Source organism: Panthera pardus, unplaced genomic scaffold (assembly GCF_024362965.1).
Source record: "Panthera pardus isolate Hobbes unplaced genomic scaffold, ASM2436296v1 HiC_scaffold_22, whole genome shotgun sequence".
Taxonomy (NCBI): domain Eukaryota; kingdom Metazoa; phylum Chordata; class Mammalia; order Carnivora; family Felidae; genus Panthera; species Panthera pardus.
In genome coordinates this window covers 6,120,443-6,141,585 of record NW_026526788.1, presented here as the reverse complement: position 1 = coordinate 6,141,585, position 21,143 = coordinate 6,120,443, and the positions used below count along the sequence as shown (strand labels likewise).

The window sequence follows — 21,143 nt, the reverse complement described above, 5'->3', positions numbered from 1 at the left end:
GTTTGCCAAAAGGAAACAAACATGATGAGGAAGAATTAGGGTGGGAGAGGGTTGCCGTGGCCATGTGCAACTGCTACAGTTTTATCCCTGTGTCTAACTCCCTCCTCGGAGGCACTGCTGGCAGGACCTCCACTGGCTTTGCCTAGCACTCGGAGACCAACAAACAGGTGCTTGTCAGCTATAACCATCAAAGCACAGACAGTGGCCAGTGGCTTCATGTTACCTGTAGAAAATACGATCAAGGAAGGAGGTGGCTTTCCCAGAAAAGTTCTGGCAGAGTGCCAGAAGTGAGGACTTGTAAGTTATGTACAATATACATTTAAATAAATGGATTGAGGGGTACCCAGGTGGCTCAGTCGGTTGGGCTCCTGACTCTTGATCTCAGCTCAGGTTTTTTGTTTTTTTATGTTTGTTTGTTTTTTTAAATTTATTTTTGAGAGAGACAGCGTGAGTGGGATAGGGGTAGAGAGAGAGGGGAACAGGATCTGTGCTGACAGCGGTGAGCCTGATATGGGGCTTGAACTCATGAACCCTGAGATCATGACCTGAGCTGAAGTTGGATGCTCAACCAACTGAGCCACCCAGACACCGCTCAGCTCAGGTCTTGATCTCAGGGTAATGAGTTCAAGCCCTATGTTGGGCTCCCTGCTGGGGCTTGACACCTACTTAAAAATAAATCAATGGGACGCCTGGGTGGCTCAGTCAGTTAAGCCTCCAACGTTGGCTCAGGTCATGATCTCGCAATTCATGAGTTCAAGCCCTGCATGGTGTTCTCTGCTGTCAGTGCAGAGCCCCCTTTGGATCCTCTGTTACCCACCCGCCCCCCTCTGCCCCCTTCCCCACTCACTAGTGTGTGTGCTCTCTCTCAAAAAAAACAAAACAAAAAACCCCCAAATAAATAAATGATTGAATTCCAAAAACAACAATAAAGGCCTCCCCTATAGCTAGTTTATGCTTTGTTTTACATATGTAACAGTATAACAAAAGTAACCTAGGTCAACAGTAGAGGCCTAGGATAATTGTTTTTCTTTTATTTAGTTTTTTGTTTGTTTTTCATTGGTTTGCCTTTTGTTTTTGTTTTTCTTTTAAAGGAGATGGTACATTATTCAAGTTGGAGAATCACTGTCATAAATTCCTACTAAAGAAATGTTTTCCAGTTGGCTTACAATGCAGTCAGCCCCTTACTATCTGTGAGCAACAGGTAGGCTGAGAATAACAAAGAGACCCTTTATTGAGTTAGTCCTATAACTTTTAATTACCTTAGTCACCCAAAGACCACATTTAAGCTTTACTTTGTAAGGTCTCTACTAAATACTTAGCCCATTCTCTTACTTGTTTTCTATCTGGGTGGAGGGAGTAGTTTATTTCTTCATGTTTTATCATTACTATTATTATTTATCAGAAAGCCATTTTGACTTGAAAAGTTTTTGGCAGAGGAATACAACTTTAAGTTGGAATTTGGACATAGAACAAATTTAATGGGTGGCAGAGGAACATTTCAGTTACAAGCATAGGAGTACAGGCTTCAGAGTGGGAATGTGGGGGCGCCTGGGTGGCTCAGTCCGTTAAGTGTGATTCTTGACTTGGCTCAGGTCATGATCTCACAGTTTGTGAGTTCTAGCCCCACATTGATCTCTCTGCTGTCAGTGTGGGGCTTGCCTCAGATCCTTGGCCTCCCTCTCTCTCTGCCCCTCTCTTGCTTCTGTGCTCTCTCTCAAAAATAAATAAACACTAAAAAAATTATAAAGTGGAAATGTGTATAATGTTTGTAGGTGGGGGAGGACGAAATTGACGGGCTCAGGTTAAGTAAAGGCATAGTGGGAGATAAGTCCAGAAGCTGATTATAGAGAGCTTGGACTGTGAGGCTGAAATGTTTGACCTATATGGATATGAGTTTTGGGGCACCTGGGTGGCTCATTTGGTTAAGCGTCCAACTCTTGGATTTGGTTCAGGTCATGATCCCAGGGTTGAGGGACCAAGCCCCCCACCTTGGGCTCCACACTGAGCGTGAACCCCACTTAATATTCTCTCTCTCTCTGCCCTTTCCTCCCCTCCCCTGCTGGTGCACACACTCTCTTTCTCTCTCTCTCAAATAAAAAAAAAAAAGGATATTATTTTTGAACAGAGACATAAAATGAAAGCAAATGATTAAGATTAATTTGGCAGTTGTGTGCAGCATGAGCTATAAGAGAGGGATTCCAAGAACACAAGTTAGGTGACATGAATTGTGCATATATATATTCCAAGCCAGGAAGAAATTATTGGTTTGATTTTTCATTTGTTGTAGCAGTCACGTAGCTCATTGTTACCCCTGTTGGAGCCATGATATAACACAGTAAATGGCAATAAATTCTTTCAACAACTTCCTCATTAAATTCATAGGCATATGTGACTTGTGGTCTCAATGAATTGAGAATTTCTTTTCTAAATTTTTTTTAATGTTTTATTCATTTTTGAGAGACAAAGAGAGATAGAGTGCAAGTGGGGGAGGGGCAGAGAGAGAGGGAGCCACAGAATCTGAAGCAGGCTTCAGGCTCTGAGCTGTCAGCACAGAGCCTGACACGGGGCTTGAACCCACAAACCGCGAGATCATGACCTGAGCCGAGATCATGACCTGAGCCGAAGTCGGCCACTTAACCGACTGAGCCACCCAGGCACACCTAAATTGAGAATTTCTTAGTATTAGTGACATTCTTTATGGTGCTGAATCCTCTTGGTTTCCTCTGAACTATTGACAATTATATTCCATTTTTTTCTAAGCCTTCTAAAACTGTCTAAATTGTATATATTTTATATCTTTAGTGCTAAGTCATTTAGCAAATGCTATTCTTTAATTTTTGTTCATCTTCAATCCAGAACTTTACAAACTTCAATTGGCCAAGCTTAGGATTCAATAAATTTAAAAAACTTAAAATAAATTACACATTCAATTATTTTATTTTATTTTTTTAACTTTTTTTTTTTGATAATTATCTTTGAGAGAGAGACAGAACATGAGCAGGGGAGGGGCAGTGAGAGATCAAGACACAGAATCTGAAGCAGGCTCCAGGCTCTGAGCTGTCAGCACAGAGCCTGATGAGGGGCTTGAACTCATGAACCATGAGATGGTGATCTGAGCCAAAGTCGGACACTTAACCAACTGAGCCACCCAGGTCCCCCTACACATTCAATTCTATTATCAAAGCACAAATACATTTTCATAAAACTTATTGGAAAATCTATGAGTTTATCTCTTGGAATTACTACTTTGTTTCAAAGAACATATGATTATTTCTTTAAATGACCTGCTTTATTTTCAGTTTCCTTTACCTAGTCTTATATGTTCAATTCTCTATGGTTGCCTTAATCTGTCAGGTTTTTAAAAAAATTTTAATTAAAAAATTTTTTTTAATGGGTGCCTGCTCCTCCCCTGTTTGTACTCTGTCTCTCTCAAAAATACATAAACATTAAAACAATTTTTTTTTAGGGGCACCTGAGTGGCTCAGTCAGTTGAGCATTGTACTTTGGCTCAGGTATTGATCTCATGGCTCATGGGTTCAAGCTCCACATTGGGCTCCATGCTAGCAGCACAGAGCCTGCTTTAGATCATCTGTCCCCCCCCCCCCCCCCCGACCCTCCCTGCTTGTTCTCTCTCTCAATAAAGAAGTAAACTTAAAAAAAATGAATTTTTAATGTTTATTTTTGAAAGAGCGAGACAGAGAGAGTCAGAGAGAGAGGGAGACACAGAATCCGAAGCAGGCTTCAGGCTCCATGCTGTCAGCACAGAGCCTACTGCGTGGCTCGGACCCACAAATTGGCAAGATCATAACTTGAGCTGAAGTCAGATGCTTAACCGACTGATCCACCCAAGCACCCGTAATTTTTAATAAAAAAAAAAATCTCTATGTCCAACATGGGGCTTGGACTCCTAACCCCAAGATCAAGAGTCACATGTTCTACAAACTGAGCCAGCCAGACACCCAAAATCTGTCAGCTTTAATAAATCATTTCTTTCTTATACAGTGTTGACATCAGAGTATCATTTATTACAACTAAATCTCTTCAAAGTTTTTACTTTTCAAGTGTGTAACTATTCGCATTTTATAACTTCTAGGGGTCAGTGGGTTAAGCGTCTGACTTTGGCTTGGGTCATGATCTCATAGTTTGTAGGTTCGAGCCCCACATCAGGATCTGTGATGACCATGCAGAGCCTGCTTGGGATTCTCTCTCTCTCCCCCCCACACCCCCACTTGCTCACTTGTATGCCCCCCCCCCCCGCCTCAAAATAAATACCTAAACTTTAAATGCAATTTCTGGTAAGTGACCTTACAAGTTTCGGAAAGATTTACAAATTACTTTTGCAGCTCATCATTAGTACTACCTCGCCCACTGAGGTCCAGATATCTGCCACTATTCATTAAACCAATTCTCAGGTAATCAGATGTGTTTTTCTTTCTCTATATACGGTAACAAGTGTAATTCAAGGATAATCAATTGGTCATTCTCCTAACGATACAGTGTTTTATAAAGAATGCACCTAATACAGCAGCTAGTGCTACAGATGTTTCCCAGACATCTCTAGGAAAAGATGCTCATTGAACAATGGTCACAAAACATTCTACAGAATTAACTTGAACTAATGGGTTAACATAGAAATTTTGCTAATATTATTGCTTATTGTGCTGTTAATATTTTTTTACCAGCCAGTACACAGTAAAAACATGCCATTACCACTTGTTAAGGTCCGGTATATTCAACCACATTAAATGTGAGGTTGCATTACTGTAAGGTTAATGGAATAACCAGAGAAAGTCTGCAGTTAGCCAACTGGAGATGGTGGGGGTTTAAGGAGCCAAATGCCAATTGGGTTATATCTGAATTCACATTATTGTGGGGTCCATTGTGATGAGTCCTTTTGTGTATTCTTACCACCAAGTATCAGCCCTATATGTATGGCAATAAAGCCTGTTCTAATGACAGGGAGAATGCAAAGTACGGGTCAGATAAGAGACCTCTTAAAGGACAAATCTGTAGGACTTGGGAGGACCGGAGAGACAGAGGAGACGTGGGCAAATCAATCAAAAACACACTCCTGGATCACTTGAAGAATAAAGATTGTGACAGAAAAGGCAGGGAGAGAAGTGGTTCCATTCCATTGTTTGAATTGGTAGAGGGATAGGAAGGGATGTATAAGTTGGTTTTAATTACATTATTTCAAGGTGACAACACAAAGCTCAAGTGAATAGGCAGTTACAGGACCTGAATTTGAGGTCAGGCTTTGGATGAAATGGTAATCATGGACAAAACAGTGAGCAGTCTAAGAATCCTCTCAGAAGTGAACAGAACATTGAATAAGAGTCATTAGAGAAAGAATTCGAGGTAGAACCGCATTAACATAAATGCTAACATTTGAGGCTTATGATATCTTTTCAAATGAATACTTTTTTGTTTTTTAAAGTTTATTTATTTTGAGGTGGGGAGGAGCAGAGAGAGAGAGAGAGAGAGAGAGAGAGAGAGAGAGAGAGAGAGAGAGAGAGAGAGGGAATCCCAAGCAGGCTCCATATCAGTGCAGAGTCGGATGCTGGGCTCAAACTCAGGAACTGTGAGATCATGACCTGGGCTGAAGTCAAGAGTCAGATGCTTCACTGAGCCACCTAGGCTCCCCATTCACATGTTATTTTAATGGAACCCTTGAGAGGTGGGGGGTTAGTTTCAAGTATATTTATTCATTCATAAATATCTATTTAAAGTGCAGGGCACCTGAGTGGCTCAGTTAAGTGTCCGACTCTTGATTTTGGCTCAGGTCATGATCTCACAGTTCATAAGTTTGAGCCCTACACTGGGCGCTGGCAGTGCAGAGTCTGCTTGGAATTCTCCCTCCCTCTCTCTCTGCCCTTCCCCTAGTCGCTCACACTTTCAATCAAAATAAATAAACATTTAAAAAATATCAAGTGTTTCTGGGAATACAGGGGTGAATATGTCACAGTCCTTGCCCTTAATGAGTTTCCAATCCAATGGGAGAGGTAGATAAGTAAACAAGTAATTACTCCCCCTTCCCCCCCCCCCCCCCGTGCCACCCATTACAGCAGTAACAATCTGTTTAATAGTTGGCTATTTACTTGCTAGCCTCCATCACAGAAAAATCACAGGGTTATGGAATGGTGTCTTTATCACTCTTACATCTCCAAAACCTAGCAAAGGATCTAGCACATAAGCATTCAGGAAATATTTCTAAATGAATTAAATGAAAATAGACGATGTCAGCAACAATGAGCACTATTTTATGGCAGAGTAAACTGTTAGGAAATATGGTTATGGTGGGTTGGAGATAAAATTTTGGGAAGTCTTATGTATTATACCAAGGAATTTATAGGTGATGGTACTAAGGATTCAAAGATGGCGACGACCATCACATTTATGCTTTCGAAAGACAACTCTGGTTGGAGTGTATATTATTACAATACACGAGTGGTTTCCAAACCTTTAAACATATATAAATGTGCATATAGAATGAGAGGCCAGTGGGGTGCCTGGGTGGCTCAGTCGGTTAAGCGACCGACTTCAGCTCAGGTCATGATCTCGTAGTTCCTGTGTTTGAGCCCTGCGTTAGACTCTGTGCTGACAGCTCAGAGCCTGGACCCTGTTTCAGATTCTGTTTCTCCCTCACTCTCTGCCCCTCCCCCACTCATGCTCTGTCTCTCTCTCCCTCAAAAATAAACATTAAAAAAAAATTAAAAAAGAAAAAAAGAAAAAGAAAGAATGAGAGGCCAGCTGCCCAGAACAATGTACTTTGACCTGTACTCAAGGGTCTGGCTCTGCTCGGCAAGTGCTTGAAGAAAAAAACAAATCATCTGGTACCTGATAGGTACTTCATATATGTACATTTCCTTCCCCCTTTCCTTCTCAATACACAGATTAAGAAAGAGCCAATGGGTGTGGCACCTGGGTGGCTCAGTCGGTTGGGCATCCAACTTTGGCTCAGGGCATGATCTCGAGGTTCATGAGTGCAAGTCCCTGCACTGGGCTCAGTGGGACTCTGCTTGGAATTCTCTCCCTCCCTGTCTCTCTGCCCCTTCCCCCCCTTGCTCTCTCTCTCAAAATACGTGAATAAACATTAAAAAAAAAAAGAGCTAATGGATAAACCTTGAGGCTGAATCTTAAGGCAGAGGATTGAATAAGGCCCTCAAGAGGCAGAAAGGGAGGGAATCAAGAACAGGACAGCTTGCTTGGCCTATGTCATGAGTACAAACAACTTTTCTTGAGATGAAAGGAAGACAACTTGAGACAGACTTAAGTAGAGAGGAGGAAAGTTAGGAGAACTTACATTAACTGGGAAAAGAGTGGAGAAGCAGGGGACATTAGATTGACCAATGTGAAATCTCCATCAGGAATAGAGAAAAATAAATAAATAAAAGAACTTATGGAGGCTGTAACATGTTAATTTGCAATGGCTACAAGGGCAGTTCTGAAAACACTCCCCAGCAGTGCTCAGCAATATGGGGGGAGCAAAGTGTGCAGGTGTTGGATGCTTCTAGAATTGGGAACTGGCAGGATGAGAAGGGCCAAAGGAAAGGAGGACCCTGATCTGAGAAATTCTTGAAAGGCTGCCTAAAGTAAATAAATACAGGGCATAGGTCAGGAAGGGAAGGAAGTCAAATTAGAAGTTGACACAGTGGGGGTGCCTGGGCGGCTCAGTCAGTTAAGCATCTGACTTTGCCTCAGGTTACCATCTTACAGTTCGTGAGTTCGAACCCTGTTCAAACTCTGCACTGATCAGCGAGGAGCCTGCTTCGAACTCTGTCTTCCTTTCTCTCTCTGCCCCTCCCGCTCATGCTTGCTTACTCTCTCAGAAATAAACATTTAAAAAAAGGTAAAATAGGGGCGCCTGGGTGGCTCCGTCGGTTAAGCACCTGACTTTGGCTTAGGCCATGCTCACGGTTCCTGAGTTTGAGCCCTGTGTTGGGCTCTGTGCTGACAGGTCAGAGCCTGGAGCCTACTTACAATTCTGTGTCTCCCTCTCTCAAAAATAAACATTATAAAAAAATAAAATAATTTGAAATCTCCCATTTTAATTGATATAAGGAAACCTCAAAATCATGGGTATTTATGCTACATTATGGAAACCTGAACTGTTTATGAATTCATTACATAAAAGAAAATTTTAATGATTATTCAAAAAGATCTAATGCTAACTATATAGACAAAATAGGGGCACCTGGGTGGCTCAGTCAGTTAAGCATTGGACTTTGGCTCAGGTCATGATGTCCCAGTTTGTGAGTTCCGAGCCCCGCGTCGGGCTCTGTGCTGACAGCTCAAAGCCTGGAGCCTGCTTCACATTCTGTGTCTCCCTCTCTCTCTGTTCCTCCCCGCAACTCATGCTCTGTCTCTATCTCTCAAAGATAAATAAACGTTAAAAAACAAAAAAGAAGTATTGTTAAAAAAAACTATATAGACAAAATATTTACCTTTAAGATGAAGACTGCCTAAGTAGATTATTCCTTACTTAATCAAATTACTTTTGGCCTGGTGCTATTCATGATTCTTTTGTCATTTGTATCTGGCCTTTGTCAATGACAGAAATGCTTGACATGAAATTGGGACCTTACAAAAAGAAATCATTTTATCTATTAAGTAACCAAAAATCTATTCTTTTCACTTGAACTATAGTCACAGTTGTCAATACAGAAAACACTGTAAGAGTAGTTTAAATCTAATAAAATATATTATCTACTTAGGTTTAAACTACAGTATTTTTTGTTCTGCAAAAGGAAAAGTCTTAGAACCCAAGTAAACTGGATTTTGTCATTTAGAAGACATGTATTTTAAAACATTTTCACATTTTCTAGTCTATGAAGTTTCAAAAAATAAAATTTTTTGCTTGCCAAAACCAAAAGAATGAAGGCTAATTATGTTGCCATAAATCACTTTCAGCAAGATGTTAAATCCATCAGCTCTCTATTCCACTGTGTCAACCTTAAAAAAAAATAATTTTAATGTTTATTAGAGAGAGAGAGAGAGAGTGAGAGTAGGGGAGGAACAGAGAGAGTCACAGAATCTGAAGCAGGCTCCAGGCTCTCAGCTAGCTGTCAGCACAGAGCCTGATGCGGGACTCGAACCCATGAGCAGTGAGATCACAACCAGAGCTGAAGTTAGACACTTAACTGATTGAACCAGCCAAGTGCCCCTAATTTATTTGAGAGAGAGAGAGAGAGAGAGAGAGCGCGCGCACAAGTGAGTGAGGGGCAGAGAAGGAGAGGGAGAGAGAATCCCATGCAGGCTTCACACTGTCTGTGTGGAGCCCGAAGCAGGGCTTGAACTCACAAAATGAGAGATCATAACCTGAGCCGAAGTTGGACACTTAATGGACTGAGCCACCCAGGGTGCCCCAGATCCAAATTATTTTAAGTTAGTAAAGATAGTACCCAGTTTTTCAAAGATTTAGATTGAGTGCTTCAGTGAGAAGTTCTCCTACAAGTACATGGTGATTAGATCTGAGATCACACACCAGAATAGAACCAATCAAGCAAAATGCAGTGTTTCTGGAAAGCAGTTTTGTTTTGGGAGGTCAGCAACACTTCTAAGTGAAGGAATCAGGGTTTTTCCTTTGCTGCTACTTGTTGCCACAGATGGCTCCAGGGGCTTGGGGGTGGAAAGTACACAAAAGGGATAGGGGGTCAGTATGAAAGCACTGTAAAGCTAATTAGTGCCTGATAACATAGGCTTTGACTACTTTTCAGCCAGCCAAGCACCAGCTCTCAGGTCAACACTTTACATTCCTTTAATCACAGAGATTAAAGATACCTACTTCCCTTTCCATTCAAGCACCAATTGCCTTCAGTAGTGGCAAGGAAAAGGACACTTCCTTCTGCTTTTGTACTTCAGGTGAGCAAATAGCTCTTTTATTTTTACTACTGATAGGAAAATATAAAAAGGTTTTTTTTTTTTTCCCCAAATGTTTATTTGAGTGAGAGAGAGAGAGAGAGAGAGCGCGAGCAAGTGCACCTGAGCAGGGGAGGGGAAGAGAGAGAGGGGGACAGAGGATCCGGAGTGGGCTCCGAGCTGACAGCCCAGCACAGGGCTCAAACTCATGAACCATGAGATCATGACCTAAGCCAAAGTTGGATGCTTAACCAACTGAGCCATGCAGGCGCCCTGAAAAATATAAAAAGACTGAAATAAAGGCTACTTCATAAAATACATTTTCCATGTGCCCTTTTTCCTTTCCAAATGGAAAGACAATGCCGTATCCAGATACTAATCAGCTTTGGGTCACAAATTACATTTAGAAGGAAAAAAGAATGAATGTGGGGTAGCATATAAATTTCAGTAAGTGGAGACTCCTTGGTTAAGGAGAATTTGCTGGGCAGAGAGGATGAAAAACAGGAAAAGGTAAGAAAAAGGGCCAGATCGCTTACTGCTTATCACAGTCAGCTTTTTCATGGCAGACTTTAGTAAGGGAGTTTCCAAGAGGAGATGAAGATATTTTAAGTAGCAACATTTAGGAAGAGAGAGGAGGTCCTGTGGTCTTTGGGTCAGCTAGCTACTGGAACTGGTTCCAAGTAGTCACTGGCTTGGAAATGGGGTAGACGAAGAATGGGGAATTGCCCATACAGCACAGTTAGAGAAGTATCTGGATAAGAATTCCCGGAAGCTGAAGTCTTCTTTATTGATAGAATTAGCAGAACATTTGTGGCAGTTGTCCATAAGGTCCCAACACAGCACATTCTGACATTCATATTAGACCTATTTAAATGTGGCTCCTTTTGATTCCATCAACTTTGTACTATGATGATTATCTGTACAAAGGGGTTCTAAATTGAAACAATCTCACTCACATCACCCCAATTCACTCAGTTTGAGGAGACTAACAGCTCGGTCCTAATTTTTAAAAAAGTGATAGGCTAAAAGACAAAAAAAAAAAAAAAAAAAAAAAAAAGTCAACTAAAATAAGCTCCCAGGCCTAATCAAGAATGACTTAATATTATTCATTCTCTTCTTTGAACATTTTGCTTAAGTGCTTTATTAGAGCTACAAGCTCAGGGTTCCCACCACGTGCATCAATTTGTTTATAGGCTTTAGATTCAAGCTCTTTAAGAGTACTCCGAGTGTATTCAAAAGAACCTACATTCTCAAGATAATGTACACAGTATTTTTTAATATCTATATTTTCGGTTCTCTGGCGCAAGATACTCTGCACCTGGGTGCTTTCAGGCCTTGACCAGATGGCATGAATAGTAGGGAAGGAGAACTTTCCCTCTGTTAGATCTTCACAAAAGCTTTTGTTTTCACTATATTCTTTGGAGTGCAGATTAGCATAATCATCCCTAATTTGGAAAAAGAGCCCGAGTGTATTAAGCAGTGGCTTTAGATCTTCTTTGTAATCAGAGAACAACTGCATGAGACCCACTGCTAATCCAAACAGCCCACCTGTCTTTTGTAGCACCATAGCCTTATATTCTTCTTCGGTGGGACAAGTGTAATTATCCCTCCAATAGATATCTAGGCCTTGTCCCTGGTGGAGTTCCAGAAGCTGGTGGGTAAAAAGCTTTACCGCATCGGGGTGATCAAGGGTTAAGACTTTCTCTAGGCCAAGAAAATACACGTAATTGGCAGAATTGATGACGGACGGAATCCCATAGATACTGTGTGCCACAGGAAAGCCACGTCGGAGTTTTGAGTTGTCTTCGATATCGTCGATGAGCAAACTGGCATTATGCAACATCTCCGTCACTTCAATGATAATCTGACAAAAAAGACGATGGACAATTTCATTTTATTTGAATATGCAAATATTCAAAAAGCTTATAAATAATTAAATTAACAGATTTCGAGCCCTGGATTCCTTAATTTTTACAACTGGTATTTACTTAGCAATGTCAATATAATACAATATATGCAGGGAACATTAAACTCAATTAAGAGCAAGGAGTATTTTGTGTGACATCTTTTAATTTCTTAAGGATTAAGAGGTTTTGAATTGCCTAAATACCTGCAGCTTATCTTCTGGAACTTTGAGCCAATGATTAAATGCCTGTGAAAGTTTGGTTCTCACTTGTTTACCTGGAATTAAAGAATAAAATTCGGCAATAAAATATTTCAGTTATAAAAAACACATTCAGACACTTCCTCTAAGACTGACCAGACTTGATGAACCCAGCCCCACTAATCCATTACTAGAGAGCTTGCCTTTCACTACTGGGCCCTGAACGCTCCACCCCCTCTGCTGAAATGCAGTCTAAAACGCCACAGCCTTTTAAAATTAGGGCGGGCAAAGACATTCTGAAGTATTCCAGGGGCCCACTAGTAAGCCCACTCCTTTCACTGGAATGAAATGGGCATTTTAGAAACTATGATCTAACGCATTCCTTTTTTGAAAAACAAGTTAGTCTAGTTAGTGGCAGTTAATTAGCACTGTCCATTTCAGAGGAACTATGGGGATTTTTTTTTTTTTTTTTTAAGTAGGCTTCACACTCAGCGTGGAGCCCAACGTGGGGCTTGAACTCACGACCCTGAGATCAAGACCTGAGCTGAGATCAAGAGTTGGATGCTTAACCGAGTGAGCCACCTAGGCATCTCAGTATGGGTATTTTTAATGAAGCATACTTTGCTACTGATTTACCTCATATAATTACCTCTTACAAGTATCTACCATTCCTTTAAAGTTTTAGAGATTGTATAGTTCTGCGTCTTTCCTATCAAAAAATGAGATTCCCATTCCCTGAAGTATTCCCTTTTAGGATCCCAGTTTAGTAAAAAATGAGTCTTTTTATTTTGACTACGGCCATTAGTTTTTCAATATTATCATTTTCTTACATGGAAAGCTCAAGAGATTTTTGGCTAGTAGTTATCAATAGAAGTCATTTTAGCCCAAATATAAAGGAATGATAGATAAAAACCCCAACCAGTTCACTTAATAATGTTCTATGAGCTTCCTGCTAAAGTGAATGCAGTCACATCCTAATTTCAGATGAGGTTTCAGAAAATAGTTACATAAAAAGTTCCAGTGAACAAAAACAGTATTTTCTAAGACTTATCTAGGTTTTTTTCTCTGTACCAATCACCCAAAAGAATGAATACATAAACTCTCATCACATATCCAAATTCTGTGAGAAGTCTGGAGGGGAAGGCTCTCTTAGGGTTCAAGAAGGAGTATCTTCTGTCTCCTAATCCTTAAGGTGAACATGGTCTGGGTAGCAATTATATACTTTATACTTTTGATCTACTTTCCAGTTTAGCTAAGGCTAATTTGGGCTTTACTTACAATGTACAAGTGTGTAAAGTAACCCATGTCACTTTAGAAAATAAGCTCAGAGGTGCCTGGGGAGTTCAGTTGGTTAAGCAACCAACTCTTGAATTTGGTTCAGATCATCTCAGGGTCAGGGGATTGAGCCCCATGTTGGGCTCCACGCTGAGTGTGGCACATGCTTAAGATTCTCCCTCTCTGCCTCTCCCTCCTGCTTGCGTGGGTTTGCTCTCTAAAAAAAGAAAAAAAAGTTCAGAAGATGAAGAACACAAAGTGGAGAGACATTCTCCTTTTTGCTTTAGAATATATATAGAAAAACAGTCCAATAAATGGCTTAATTTACAAGTTTTTTTCCCCAAACTTTATTTATTTTGAGAGAGAGAGAGAGAGTGCGCACACAAGCAGGGGAGCGGCAGAGAGAAGCAGAGTGGGGAGGAAAAGGGAGGGAGAGAGGGAATCCCAAACAGGCTCCAGCTGTCAGCGTGATGTCCAACTCAGGGCTCCATCTCACGAACTGGGAGATTATGACTGAGCTAAAATCAAGAGCCGGATGGCTCAACCGAGTCACCCAGGTGCCCCTGCAGTTGTGTTTGAATATATTCTTTTCCTTTAACCAGGTTCTGGGGTCTGGATTGATACTTTTAAGTCCCCAAATAGTTTCTAACAGATGTTAGTCATAGAAATCCCTCAAAATGAAAAGAAACAATAATTACCTTTCCTCTTTAAAAGACCTTAACATTATGGACTCCCTGGCCTGGGGACCTACACTAGGGCAAATAAACAAACAAAAGTCATTCAACCCCACTAATTTCAAAACATCCTAATACTAATAATTTTTAATTATTATAATCTTTTATTAGCAAGAGTAATTTCCCAACAGAAAAAATGTTCTGGCCCATCTTGAAGTCACTTTAGTAACTATGAAGTTCTCTGTGAAAAACAGGTTTACTATGCATAGTGCAATTTCCTATTTCTTTTTCTTTTTTTTTTTTTTTAAGATTTTTATTTTTTAAGTAATCTCTGCACCCAACGTGGGGCTCAAATTTACAACCCCGAGATCAAGAGTCCCGTGCTCCACTGATGAACCAGCCAGGTGCCCCACAATTTCTTATTTCTTTAGGAAAATCTTTTGAGGTTACATTGTATTATGGATGCAAGAATACATTTGATTAAAACAAATTAGCTACCTAATGAGAGCTTTAAATGTTATCTAATGACTTAGATATTAATTCAAGATGAGGATTAAAAAATGTTACAAAAGGTCATTACACAGGTAAACATTATTGCTAACATGTAACTACAGGGGTGCCTGGGTGGCTCAGTAGGTTAAGCTTCTGATTCTTGATTTTGGCTTGGGTTGTGATCCCAGGGTTGTAGGTTAGAGCCCCACACTAGGCTGCATTGGGCTCCAAATGTGAAGTTGGTTTGGGATTCTCTCTCTCTCCCTTGCTCCTCTCATATCCACTCTCCCTACAATAAATAAATAAACACACAGAATAAAATTACAGACAGTCCTTGCTCTGCAAAGTGGCAGGAGACACTCTTTAGACCCTTTATGGCATTGATAACTGCCATATATTACCATAGCCCGGTTCCAGCCAGTGTTTGCAAACTTGTTCCCAAAATAAGTTCAACAACAGATGAAGAGAGTGCAGGAGAAACATCACCATGTTTCTCAGTGGGAGACCCTGAAATAAGTGTAGTTTACTAGCTGTTGAATAAACGTCACTCAAAAGCAGTCTCTTGGCTTTTCCTTAAATAGCAGGAAACTTTCCCTTTGCATTCTCCATTTCTGTCTTCCCTCCAACAACATTAATTACAATGCCAACGACTATATTCCTTATGTTGTACTTTTTATCTTTGTGATTTATTCATTCTGTAACTGAAAGCCTGTACCTCTCACTCCCCTTCACCCCTTTTTACCCATTCCCTAACCCCTTTGATAACTTTTTTCAAGCTCTATGCCCAACGTGGCTTGAACTCATGACCCTGAGATTAAAAGTCGCATGCTCTACTGCCTGACCCAGCCAGGCACTGCCGCCCCTCCATAACTTTTTGAGCTGTACTTATGATCATTGTTTATGCATGTTATACATCAATAAAAAGCAGCACCATGCCAAGAGCAAGGTAGAATTATGTACCCTGGCTGTAGGTAATAAAGAGGTGCACTATCTGTAATGAATTTCAAAATATTAACAGACTAGAAGTTTCTTAAAAAGTACGTATCTTCTTTGTCCTTTGTATCTTGAGGATTTCATCTTTGTTTACTATTTTTTGAGACAGTGTGTGCACGGGGGAGGGGCAGAGAGAGAGTGAGAATGGAGCCAGACTCAGGGCTTGATCCTATGAACTGTAAGATCATGACCTAGGCTGAAATCAAGAGTCAGATGCTTAACTGACTGAGCCACCCAGGCACCCTGAGGATTTCATCTTTAATTTTTTTTTTTTTTTTTGTCACTGGAATCATCACAGTGGAAGGTAATTTATATCCAACAAATTCTGGATACTTTTAAATAGCTTCTGTTGTACTATGGAGTATCTTCATTCTGTCAATTAGATTTCATCTAATAACCTTTGGTGAGTTATATGAGATAATATGGCTGGGTATAACTTGAGTTAGGAAATAGATAGTTCCCTTCATTCTTTTGAAGCACCGACATCAGCAGGTACGTCTTCATTAAGATTTGCCAGAATAGAAATGACACTAATCATGATGGCTTTGAGGATGTAGCTGGGGAGCCACCACTATTCTGCCTTTGATAACCATATTTATTCTCTCCAGGCTCATGAAGAACAGAAACATACCACTGACATGTGCCCATAAAGAAAGATATGCACTTTAGAACAGAAATAAAAAAGTGTTTATCGTGATTGAGTTGAGAACGTTATTAGTCTAAAGGTTAGCTACCTTGCATGCTAAGTAGGTTTTTATGGTTGTCAACTAATTTATCACCTTTTATAATTTCTATAAGAAAGAGAATTCCAGATTTCAAGTACTTGGTTTGTGAATGAATTTTTATTACAAAAACCCACGCTTATTATATATATGAGTTTTTACTTGCTATTATTATTTTCCAAACCAAGCTTAAAAAAATAGCAAAATAAAACATGCACATACATGTGATTAGGCAGGTGTTACTCTAAGAAGCCATGTTCGGATGACCCATCTTTATATACGAATGATGTGGGCTGTTTCCAAGTAATGTGAGTTAGAGATGCATTACTATTTGGCTCTTAAAGGAACCAGTAGTGTAAGAAATGCAGTGTGTATGTGACAGTAGAACAAATGAACATGGAAGATAGAGTGAAGCTTTTTGTTGTTATACAAATTGGAGTTACTTCCCCTAATATCTAAATGGTGGGGAATAGGAATGTATGGCATCCATAAAGAATGAAACTTCCAATGAGGTACTCAAATGTTTTAATTTTTTTTTTTTAGTTATGTTGTATAATTGGACATTTTTAAAACAATGCTTCAAAAATGTCCCTTTTAGGGAGCCTGGGTGGCTCAGTCCGTTGAGCCTCCGACCTCAGCCCAGGTCACGATCTCTCGGTCTGTGGGTTCCAGCCCTGCGCTGGGCTCTGTGCTGACAGCTCAGGGCCTGGAGCCTGCTTCGGATTCTGTGTCTCCCCCCACTTCTCTCTCTCTCTGCCCCTCCCCTGCTCACACTCTATCTCTCTCAAAATCAAATAAACATTAAAAAATTTAAAAAAAGCAAAACAAAAATGTCCCTTTTAAGAACAAAAAACTAAAATGTTCTATTTGTCATTTTTCTCAAATGCATGCCTTTAAATAGGAAATCTTAAGAGATGGTAAATCTAATCTTTTCAGTAATTTAACATTTGAATGACTACTACTCTATAAAAAGACCCTATATTAACCATAATTAAAGTCACCTGGTAACTGAAGTAAATACTTATAGGGTTCTAGAAGAATTCTTTGCACTGTTTCTTGAGTCTTCTCCATTGTTTTTGAATTTCAAAGCTGATCTGTGAAAAAGGAGAAGGATAAAGATGATCTTATTCACTAAATTAATTTTGAGTGTTAAACTGCAAAGGAATTTGTATCTCAAGGTGTTTTTGTGCAAGTACACTTTCAGTTTTGTTTTAAAAGAAAATTCCACACAGGTGACATCTTGAAACATGCTGAAGTGAAAGAAGTCAGTCACAAAAAACCATATAATATATGAAATGTTCAGAATAGGCAAATCTATAAAGATAGAAAGTAGTTTGGTGATTGCCTAGAGTTGGGGTAGGAAGAATACAGAGTATGAAGTTTCTTTTTGTAGGGTTCAAAATATTTTAAAATTAGGTTGTGATGGTTGCACATCCATGTGAATATCCTGAAACCTACCAAAATGTATACTTTAAATGCGTGAACTATATGATATGTAAATTATCTCCCTTAAGGGAAAAAAAAAAAAAAAAAGGAACGTCTTCGTGTGATTTCATTGGTCCCAGTATTCACCTGGATTTTAAGTGATTTCCTTAGTTACAGAACTTATATTAAGCTTTTCTTATTGTACTCAACCATAAAAGGCATAAAACCAAATCAATGTCAAAACAAATCAACAGATTTAGATACTTTATATTTGATTGATTACATAAATTCGTAAACATACTTTTCCCCCAAGAGCATTGAGATACGTTTTATATATTTAAAATTTAAGGGGAAAACTCCTCTCTTGTAATTTCTTTACAGTCAATACATTTCAAAGATTCCAATTCAAGACGTGCATTAGTTTGAATGCAATTATCAAAAATATTCCCCTGTATCCACATGTGTGCGCGCGCGCACACACACACACACACACACACACACACACACTTCTCTGTAGCGATAGATTATTCTGAGTTTTACATTTACTTTGATATTTCCTAGAATAACACTCATGGTCTTCCTACAATCCTCCTTTTCTATTGAATCCAATCTCTACTTTGCTTCTTTGCTGTTTTTTATTTGTCCTTATCTTAGGAATCTTCTTTACTAATTGCTCTCACATCTTGGGTACATTTTAGGAGGTTTCTCACCTTTATCTGTTTTCTTTTGCTTCTATAACAATGATTTGGTCTCTAGGATCATGAACTAAAAAGATTGAAAAGTGTGTTTTTTATAATCTACTCTGGAGTGTCTAGGTGAAACAATCATAAGAACTGAGCACTCCAGGGGCGCCCGGGTGGCTCAGTTGGTTAAAGTCTCTGACTCTTGACAGCTCAGGTCATGATCTCATGGTTTGTGAGTGCAAGCCCCGCATCGGGGGCTTGGGATTCTCTCTCTCCCCTCTCTCTCTGCCCCTACCCCGCATGCTCTCTCTCTCAAAATGAATAAACTTAAATTAAAAACAAAAAGCAACAAAAAAAGAACTGAGCACTCCAGCAAAGGAAATCATCTTAGCAATATGACCTCAAGGAGAAACATTCCATGTAGGAAAGTTTTATACCTGCCTTAACTGACAATGAATACCAAGGATGTCACAAGGGGGGAAAAAAGTCCAGAAAATATTTTGAAATTATCCAAAAATCAGTTTAGTAATCTTTTATCTATACTGTTTAAACTCTGACATGTTATCTCATTCTTAAGAGATTAAAAAAAAAAGGTAACAAGAATAATCACTTAGGTAAAAGATTATTGAACAGAATTAAAGGTAAGATAAAAAATAAAAACAAGCATCATTTATATATTTCTGCATTTAAAGCAGTTGGTGGCTATCTCTTCCCAACAAGGTTGAAAGCAATGTACTTAACTTAAAAATCAATGAGACCACCTTTCAAGAACTCTTGTCTCCCTGTGGATCAGTAACAAGTATACTCTTGCCCAGAAGTCAGAGCTAACTAACTTTTATTTCAATTCTCAAGGCTTTGTCAACGCTATTAAAAAAAAAACAAAAACAAAACCAGTTATGAATCTTTAAAAATTACCTTAAGAACACTCATTAAACAAGTCAATTAATGTTCCTTTCCTAGAGGATGTTTATACACAAGTATTCTTGGTAGTAGGAAAATACAGGAACCTCAATATTTCTAGGTATTGAAAAGTAATGTTTTGTGTCTTCTTAAAGAGTCTAAGGGGTTCTATACACTGTGGCATACATGCTTTTTTTTTTTTTTTTTTCTTTCTTTTTTTGACCTAAAGGAGTGCTATTTATCATGGCTGGAACTTTCAGCCATCATGTACTAGACTCAAATATAAAGGGGCATTAGTGTTACATGAATTCTACTCATTTATTTTTAGATTGAATAACTACAGAATGCCTCTATGAGAGAGTCTGAAACTACTCACTTCCAAAACTGGCAAACTGCCTTAAATGGGTTCAAACAGTTGATGGATGAATATTAATACGAAAATAGATTGTCCCCTGTGTGGACTACTACTGCAATAATCTCCTGGTTGGGCTCCCTGCGCTCACTCCTAGATTAGGTTCTCTAATCGAGATCTCTACTCTTCAGCCAGTGATCCTTGCAAAATTCAGATCTGGTCCTGTTTCCCTACCCATTGAGAACCCTTTGAAAACATCCCTTTGCTCTTAGGTAAGAACAATTCCTTAATAAACTGCATAATAGTAGGTTACTCTCCCGCCTCCCCTCCCCTCTCCTCCTTCAGGTCTTCACAATTAATTCTTCACACTTTAAAAGCCTCTAGACACAGGCTTTCCAACATGTTATTCTTTCTATCTGGAATGTTCTTTTCTTAGTTAACTTATGATAACCTTTCCACTCTCAGCTGGATCCTCACTTTATTTCCCTTAAGCCAAATTCCCTATTTTAAATTCTCCTATCACCCTGTAACTCTCCTTTGTAGCACTCACCACTGCTATTAACTTCACATTCAATTGTGTGTCCATTTTAATATCTGTCTCACTAGGCTTAGGTCCACGAAGGCAGGGGCTGTTCCGTTTTTCCACATGGTAGGCGCTCAATAAATATGTGAAGGATTGAATGAACTAACGGAAAGTGCCTTCTAACCCTCTAAAAAAATGAAACCAAGGAACAGACTTGCAATATGAAAAGTTATAATACCATGCAAGTTGTTTTTTTTTTTTTTTTTTTTTCAAGGGAACGATCTGGTTTCAAAATTGCTAAATAGTGACACTCTGCGTAGCTGTGAAACGCAGAGTGAATCCTCCACTTAAACTTTGGGAGATGATAGAGCTGAAGAAAACTGCCTGAGATAAAAGCAGTGGATTTAAATAACCTCAAGGCAGATTTTTAACAGAGACTTGGCAAAAGAACTTCAAGGGTCTACTATGCTGGTACAGAGCCCGCAGGAGAGGAGAGGTTTCTGCTTCCTCTCCGCTCAGTTGCCCCCTTCCGCCCCACTGGGTCACCTACCGCTCCACCCCTTCTCTAGCAAGTACGGAAAACTCATACACAATCCGGTTCAGCATCCGGGTCCTCACCCTCCTTTCTTTCTTTCCTCCGGACCCCGCCTTCCAGCCTCCCCCGCCCTCATTCCCATCCGGGTTCCCCCCGACCGCCACCACAGCCGCTCACGGTTCAACGGTGATATCACAACTTTCACGCTGCCGGTCCGGGAGTAGCAGTACCCAGCATCAACTTCCCACTTTATAGTTCAGACCACGGCTCCTCCGAACGCCTACATAGATCCCTCCCCCTACTTCACCACGGAACTCTCCACCCTTCTCAGCCGCCAGCGACACCGCATTACTCGGTGCAAGAAAATACGCCATCCCGCTCACACTGCGCAGGCGTCGTTGCCGCCTCCCCACTGCTTTGTCGCCCCGCCCCCTCCCCTCCCCTCCCTCCCTCAGCTCACGCAGACGCGGGGCATTGCGGGTCTTGCAGTTCTCAGGGGCAAGGGCTTCCGTATTGGCCTCAAAGGTTGGACTACATTTCCCGGGAAGCTTTGAGGCGTAACTTTCTGTTTCCATAGAAGTGGTGGGAAAATGGCGTCGTTGTTTGT

General features: G+C 40.1%; 1 protein-coding gene across 4 annotated transcripts; it reads right to left on the bottom strand.

The window, feature by feature from the left end:
• Nucleotides 1-10,620: 10,620 nt before the first annotated feature.
• On the bottom strand, nt 10,621-21,127 carry GGPS1 (geranylgeranyl diphosphate synthase 1). Of its 4 annotated transcripts, XM_019418965.2 has the most exons (5): nt 20,714-20,938; nt 17,120-17,212; nt 13,936-13,989; nt 11,969-12,039; nt 10,621-11,722 (listed from the first exon to the last, which is right to left on the bottom strand). In XM_019418965.2, the coding sequence occupies exon 5, from the start codon at nt 11,699-11,701 to the stop codon at nt 10,961-10,963; it is 741 nt and encodes a 246-aa protein (XP_019274510.1). In that variant the 5' UTR covers nt 11,702-11,722; nt 11,969-12,039; nt 13,936-13,989; nt 17,120-17,212; nt 20,714-20,938; the 3' UTR covers nt 10,621-10,960. The 4 variants fall into 4 exon arrangements, with proteins under 4 accessions (XP_019274510.1, XP_019274509.1, XP_019274508.1 ...); XM_019418964.2 differs by lacking the exons at nt 13,936-13,989; nt 20,714-20,938 and adding an exon at nt 20,997-21,127; XM_019418963.2 differs by lacking the exon at nt 13,936-13,989 and having other exon boundaries at nt 20,714-20,937.
• Nucleotides 21,128-21,143: the final 16 nt, after the last annotated feature.